Raw genomic sequence first — 7,500 nt, forward strand, 5'->3', positions numbered from 1 at the left:
GTTGGTTGGCCTCGTGCTGGCCGGCGGTGCAGGATGCGCGCGCCTGCGCGGCGTTCGCGCCCCGGTGCTTCAACCTGCGTGCAGGATCCGAGCTCGGTCCCGTGCCTTGGCCTCCCACGGATCTTCCTTGCTGCGAGGCCGCGTCCGCCTTAGCGTGCTCCTCCGGGGGCGCGCGGGTGCGCGGATTCTCTTCGGCCGCCATTCAACGATCAACTCAGAACTGGCACGGACTGGGGGAATCCGACTGTCTAATTAAAACAAAGCATTGCGATGGCCCTAGCGGGTGTTGACGCAATGTGATTTCTGCCCAGTGCTCTTTGAATGTCAACGTTGAAGAAATTCAAGCAAGGCGCGGGTAAACGGCGGGAGTAACTATGACACTCTTGATGTAGCCAAATGCCTCGTCATCTAATTAGTGACGCGCATGAATGGATTAACGAGATTCCCGCTGTCCCTATCTACTATCTTACGAAGGCCGTTATGCTGTCTAACCAGTGGTGGAGTCCACCTATACTGGTAGAAGACGGGCGGCTAAATGTCCGATCTCTCAACCTTCCCGTGGTGTAAGATGTGAGTAGCCGGGCAACCGGTGAAACCAATGAGAGAAGGGCGACTCCCGTGCGGGGTGCAGGCGTAGACGCAGAGGGACTGGGCAACCGGCCTCTCCAAGCCGAGTCTCGCACTCCGCTCGCCGTGGGCGCTAAGGTGTCGGACACTTGTGTCTAGTATCCTTGCTCACTGGCGAATGGCACTTGCTCGCTTCTGCGGCGCTTGCTGTGCTCTGGCTCCGGCCGGGGTGCGGCGGGCGCCGCTTTTGCGTTGGCGGCGCTTGCTGTGCTCTTGGCTCCGGCCGGGGTGCGGCGGGCGCCGCTTTTGCGTTGGCGGCGCTTGCTGTGCTCTTGGCTCCGGCCGGGGTGCGGCGGGCGCCGCTTTTGCTTTGGCGGCGCTTGCTGTGCTCTTGGCTCCGGCCGGGGTGCGGCGGGCGCCGCTTTTGCTTTGGCGGCGCCTGCTGTGCTCTTGGCCTTGGCCGGGGTGTGGCGGGTGCCGCTTTTGCGTTGGCGGCGTTTGCTGTGCTCTGGCTCCGGCCGGGGTGCGGCGGGCGCCGCTTTGGCTGTGGCGGCGCTTGCTGTGCTCTTGGCTCCGGCCGGGGTGCGGCGGGCGCCGCTTTTGCGTTGGCGGCGCTTGCTGCGCTCTTGGCTCCGGCCGGGGTGCGGTGGGCGCCGCTTTCACTTTGGCGGCGCTTGCCGTGCTCTTGGCCTTGGCCGGGGTGCGGCGGGCGCCGCTTTTGCGTTGGCGGCGCTTGCTGCGCCCCGGCTCCGGCCGGGGTGTGGCGGGCGCCGCTTTCACGTTAGGACATTTCGCGATGCATCAGCCATGCTGCGTATGTCTGCTGCAGAGGTTGCAAACCTGTCGGGCGCAAGTCTGACTGGTATAGTGTCTCTCTGCGAGGACGTGCCTCCGTCTCTGCCTGTGTGCGCTACGGAGATTCACGCCTCACCGTCAGGAACGAAGTATTACCGCGCTCGATTTATCGGACGTGGGATGCATCACTCCAAGACACAAGTGCCACGGGAGTTAACTCCCGACATGGAGGTATGTCACGCCTTTCGTGCGCCTCCACCTACTGCGAGCGCTTGTAGGTGTCGGACTCGTGAGTCTAGTATCCAAGCTCGTACGTAGGATGTGCGCGTGGCAACGACGCGTGTCGACAGCTGTTGGCACGCGGCAGTTGCCTTATGCGCATGGTGGTGCGTCCTGCGCGGCTCGCTGGTGGTGGGCTCCCGCTGCGGCGCCGGCCTCGCACATGCTCCGCCCGGCAAATGTCGGACGGCGGTGCGGTCGGCCGGGGTAGCGGCGGGGCTCGTCCGCCGGCTGGGCTGCGCACGGGTGCGCTGCTGTGTCGGGCGCGCTGCGCTGGGCCGGGTCGGCTGGGCGGTGCGCGCGCTGCTGGCTGGCGCGGGACGGGCGGTCCGTCTCTGACTGGCGGTTCGCTCTCGCGGCCACGCCGGCGGCGGGCGCCGGCCCTGCCGTGCCCGGCTCGGCAGGCCACGTCCGGACAACTTAGCGGCGCCGGCCGGCCATACGCAATGTTGGCTGTGGTTGGTGCAGGCGGTTGGCGCAATAAGCACAGTGGGGAGTTCTGGCGGTCATCGTTCCTGCCGAAACTAAGTCTCTCACTGTAGAGAACTTAATGTGGAAGCAGGCCGATATCCACGCGCGGGGAAGGGCGCCTGACTGCGAAGCGCTCTCTGGCCTTCAGAGAATGCAACGCATACGACGTCTCGGCCTCGATCGGAGGATTCCTTGGTGGACAACTGCGAAGGGGAGACCGGCAACGGTCACCACAACGCGGAAGTCACCAGGAGCTGCCACAGGAGGATGCTCCTGAGTGGCCTAAGACCACGACCACAGGGACGGAGGCTAATGCAGTCGCCGTACGGGCTTGGCAAACCCGGGGTGCCCTAGCCCGGAGCTGGCAAGCGCTACCAGCGACGGCCGTAAACTGAGATACGCACTTCAACGACTGCTGTGAGGCGCGCAGTGGAACGTCGTGCGTGTTTTGGGCCGGAGTCTTGGCTTAACCGCCTGGGCAAGAGAAGGACAATCTCTATAATCACCCCTCACCCTCTGCGTTAGCTGGCGGCTATGGGGCGCAAGGCTGTTGAGTTGTGAACAGTCATGAGTCAGCCACCTCAGAGGACCGGCCGACCCTCTGTTGTATAAGGCTTACCCAGGTGTGCGGGGCGACGCCTGGATGGACAACATAGATCCCTAGCTGTTCGTGGGAACCACATGGACTCTTTCAAACAACCTTGTCCCGACGGAACTGGTGGGCCGTCGCGGAGTCAACACACCAACCTCTCGGGGAGCGAGTCGGACACCTCGTGTACTGACGGACTCCCAAACCAAGGGCAGTCGGAGGTCCCTAGACCACAAGACCATGACCCCGCGCTTAGTGCGCCAGAATTGGAGTTCCGGACACCCCGTGTGCGGAGCGCTAAGACTGCCGCTAGCGAGACGCTGTCACGGACGCTCATTGATACGAGTGAAAGTGACAGTGAGAAAGACCGTAAGGCTAAGCTAAGGAAGCAGAGGAGACACCTGCGAAAAGTGCTTCGGCAGAGATCGCAGAGTGCTGACGCTGCAACCGAGCTAATGCCGCCACCCCGCCAGCCGGCGCCAAGAACGGCGCCCAAGGAGGGAGATAAGCCGGAACCGGCGCAGGTAGCCGGGCGCGAGCCCAGCGGCCCAGTCGGGGAAGGCGCCAAGGGGAAGTCTGAACCGAAGGCGAAGACGAAGGCCACACGGCCGACGACGCCGCCGGCGGGTAAGACTGCGGGCGGGCCAAAGCTGGCGCAGGTAGCTGGGCAGAAGCCCGGCGGCCCAGTCGGTGCTGGCACGTCCACCCAGACTCGCCCGGCGGGAGAGACGGCGGCCACACGGCCGAAATCTCAACCGTCGGAAACGGTGAAAAGTGCGCGGAAACTGGCGCAGGTAGCCGGGCAGCAGCCCAGCGGCCCAGTCAGTGAAAGTGCCTGCAGTAGCCGCGCCTCTACGCCAATGTCGGGAACCGAAGGGCGCAAGCCCGGGACTCGACGGAAGAGGCGAAAGAAGAACAAGCAGCCGGACTCGGCGCAGGTAGCCGGGCAAGAGCCCAGCGGCCCAGTCGAGGACGGCAAGTCCCCATACAAGGCAAGCCCCAGCGATCTTGCGACTATACAGCTCATCGCGACGCGGCTCGAGGACGTCCTTGAACTCGTGGACGACTCTCTAAAACCGGGGCAACTGGTGGAGGAGAAAAGTCTAAGTGACCTCAAGAGACAACTGAGAGCTAAGTTGTTTGACTGGGCTATGGCGCAGTCGGCCCTCACAGGAAGGGTGGACGCCTTGGAGGATGAGCTGGCGAGGACGAAAGCGGCGCCCCTGGCGCCGCCAAAGACCTTTGCACAAGTTGCCGCCGCTCTACCCTCGACAGAAAGGAAAACGCAGGCAATGATAACGAGAGCCCAGACTGAGAAGGCTACGCTCTTTATCAAGTCAAAGGCAAACGAAAGCGGAGCAGAAGTGAGAAAGAAGTTCACCTCCCTGGTCAAGCCAGAGGTTGATGGTGTGAAGTTCTCACGGGTCACCACAAACGGCCCGACGCTTATCGTTGATGTGGCGTCTGAAACTGATCGTCAAAAACTTCTGGCCAATAACAAACTGACAGAAGCTCTGAAATGCGAACTGCCGAAAAAGCTCAATCCGCAGATAATCATATATCATGTACCCTGCGTCATGAAGAATGAAACTGTGGTCGAGCTAACTCGAAAGCAAAATGACCTTGGAGGACTTTCGGAAACACAATTCCGCCAGGAGTTTAAGCCGAAGTTCCGGACTGGACCAAGGGGCAAACAAACATCACATCTCGTGGTGGAAGTAAGCCCCAGACTCAGAGTCGCCATCCTTAGGCAGAAAAGACTGTACATGGGCTTCGAGTCCATGCCAGTCGATGATTACCTAGACTTGGCTGTCTGCACGCGGTGCCAAGATGTAAACCACTCGGCAAAGTTCTGCAAGCAGGACCCGAGTATAATAACATGCGGGCACTGTGGCGAAAACGGCCACATGAGAAAGGATTGTCGAAAAGCGGGGAACCAACCGGTCTGCATTCCGTGCAAAAAGCGAAATCGCAATTGCGTGACGCCAGGAAAAGAGTGTGACTTCTATAAAATCCTCACACAACGTAAAATCCAGCGGACAGACTATGGGAGACAAGACCTCTCGTCAACCGTCTCCTTACCGGCTGCCGCCTCACCTGTTGCCGACCGGACTGTGAAACATCACAATGCCCGTGTCGGTTAAAATAGGACAGCTGAACTGCGCGCGATCGCAAGCGGTGATGTGCGAGGTGCGACGCCGAGCGGAGGAGGAGTCTTTAGACATTTTATGTCTACAGGAGCCATACTCCAAAGACGGAAAGATCCTGTATATGCCGACTACAGCTCAGATCTTGGCAGGAGGAGAGCACCCTATGGCAGCGATCGCTGTGCTAAATCGATCTCTGAGAGCAGTGAAAGTGGCGCACCTCAGCAACAGATGCATGGTGTTAGCCGAAATAAACACTGGCGATTTCACCTTTTTCGTGCTGAACATGTACTTTCAGTACAGGCACAGAGAGAGGCCGTACATCGACCAGTTAAAAGAGGCGGTTGGGTTCTATCGCAATGACTTGCTCATCTGCACAATGGACGCAAACGCCATGTCACCCCTATGGCACAGTGACATCACGCCTCTTGGCGCGCGACGCGCCGCTAGGCGGGGTGAGAGACTCGCTGAAGCAATTCTCGAGCTCGGATTAGAAGTGTTGAACCGACCAAACTTCCCACCAACTTTTGAAGGTCGCCGGGGAGCGACCTCAAACATTGATGTGACACTAAAGAGTGCACATGTGCATCTCCGCGCGGAGAATTGGAAGGTATGGCGGGGAACGACACTAAGTGATCATAATCTGATCACATTCACTGTAGCTTATGATGGGGAGCCTCCTCCACAAGACCAGGTGAACGGCATCGTCAAGTACAACTGGCGAAAGGCTGATTGGGATCGACTAAGAGGAAATCTAGTGATACCGAATTGGCCAATGGATCGCGTTGTGGACGTGGATAAAGCTGCAGAGGATCTGACGAGGGCTATACAGACAGCAGCAACGGGCGCAGTCCCGTTGGCCCATACAGGGAAAACGCCTAAAGCGCCTTGGAACCCTGAGCTGCAACGTCTCCGACGCGAATGCAGAAGGGCGCGGCGGCAATACCAGCGCAGCATAGGCGATCACATGCGTGAGGCTACGCTTGCGCGGTACAGGCGGGCCAAGGCGGTGTTTAAGCGGACGCTGCACACGGTACGGATTGAGAGTTGGCAGTCTTTCGTTCGTGACAGTCTGGCGGCTGACCCCTGGGGAACGCCGTACAGGATTGCCGCATCGAAAGTTCGGTCACCGACGGTCCTGTCAACCCTAAGGAAGAATGATGGCAGCCACACCAGGGACTGGCAGGAGTCAGCCGAGCTACTCATGAGCACCTTGTTGCCAGATGATAGTAGCGAAGATGAGAACGAGGAACAGGGGAATATGAGGAGACAACTCAATGAGGCGTATGCCAATGAGACGCCAGTTGCTCCATTCACTGAACGTGAAGTTACAATAGCCATTCTCGAATTGCGCCGGAAGAAGGCGACGGGACAAGATGGTCTCGCTGCAGAGGTTCTCCAAGCCTTATGCGCGGAGATCTGCCCTTACCTGACAAACCTCTACAACGAGTGTTTACGTCAGGGACGGGTACCAGAGTCGTGGAAGACGGCTGAAGTGGTTATACTGCGAAAGGGTGATGACAAGGATCCAGAAGTGCCGAAATCGTACCGACCAATCTGTCTCTTGAACTCCATGGCCAAGCTCCAGGAGAAGCTCCTATGCCTCCGGCTAGAGCAACACCGGGAGCTTAGGGGACGAAGTCCCGACCAGTACGGATTCAGGAGGGGCCTGTGTACAGAAGATGCTATAAACAAGGCAATGTTGCTAGTGGACACATCTACTGCTAAGTACGTTGCGGGGATAATGGTCGACATCGCCGGGGCTTTCGATAACCTATGGTGGCCGGCTCTGTTCGACAGCCTAAGGAAGTTGGAATGTCCTGGGCCCCTGTACCGGTGCCTGCTTGACTACTGCCGACACCGGCGGGCGGTCTTGCGGTGCCCGGGGCGGGCGGTTGAGAAGTTGATCACTAAGGGATGCCCACAGGGCTCAGTCTGCGGTCCCATATTCTGGGACGTGGGTCTGGAACCTGTGCTGGAGGAACTTGGGGAACTGCGACAAGTGCGAGGCGTGGTGGCGTACGCTGATGACATTCTTCTAGTGATAGAAGGTGATTCTCGGGCAATACTAGAAGTAAACTGCAATGCAGCTTTAAATGCACTACAGGAGTGGTGCCAGAAGGTGAAGCTGAAGCTGTCTGTAGAAAAGACTGTGTATGTCATGCTGCGCGGCCGATTGGCGCGTGACCCATTGCTCCGAGTAGCTGGAGGAGCCAACAATGGAGCAATCAGGCGAACTTACATGACAAGGTACCTGGGGATTCACCTTGACGAGTCCAGGCTGTTCACTGCGCACATCGAGTTCGTATGTCGCAAAGGCCAAGCCCTATTCCACAAAATAGCCAGCATTGCAAATAGGCAATACCACCTGCCACTGCATACACTAAGGCTGTATCACTCGAGCATTCTGGTAGCCATCACGGCCTACGGATCGAGTGTCTGGGCTCATAGACTGAGAAAGAGAAAACCTGCGGCGGCGGTGAGGAGGCTACAGCGCCAAGCGCTGGTGCGCCTCACTGGAGCATACAGCACGACATCCGCTGATGCGTTACTTGTCATCACGGCAATCCCCCCACTTGACCTACTGGTCAGGGAAAGGGGTGCGCTGTATTGGCTCCGGAAGGGCAATCCGGAAGGGGTCAACAACATCTT

At 59.0% G+C, this 7,500-nt stretch overlaps 1 protein-coding gene and 1 pseudogene across 1 annotated transcript; one reads left to right on the plus strand and one right to left on the minus strand.

The window, feature by feature from the left end:
- LOC126434860 (large subunit ribosomal RNA) overlaps nt 1–496 on the plus strand; it is a 2,996-nt pseudogene extending 2,500 nt beyond the window's left edge.
- A 204-nt stretch (nt 497–700) lies between these two features.
- Nucleotides 701–1,589, minus strand: LOC126434743 (atherin-like). The gene is made up of 2 exons (XM_050090459.1): nt 1,552–1,589; nt 701–1,340 (listed from the first exon to the last, which is right to left on the minus strand). The coding sequence occupies exons 1-2, from the start codon at nt 1,587–1,589 to the stop codon at nt 701–703; spliced, it is 678 nt and encodes a 225-aa protein (XP_049946416.1).
- Nucleotides 1,590–7,500: the final 5,911 nt, after the last annotated feature.

The sequence above is a fragment of the Schistocerca serialis genome, unplaced genomic scaffold, assembly GCF_023864345.2.
Source record: "Schistocerca serialis cubense isolate TAMUIC-IGC-003099 unplaced genomic scaffold, iqSchSeri2.2 HiC_scaffold_1195, whole genome shotgun sequence".
Taxonomy (NCBI): domain Eukaryota; kingdom Metazoa; phylum Arthropoda; class Insecta; order Orthoptera; family Acrididae; genus Schistocerca; species Schistocerca serialis.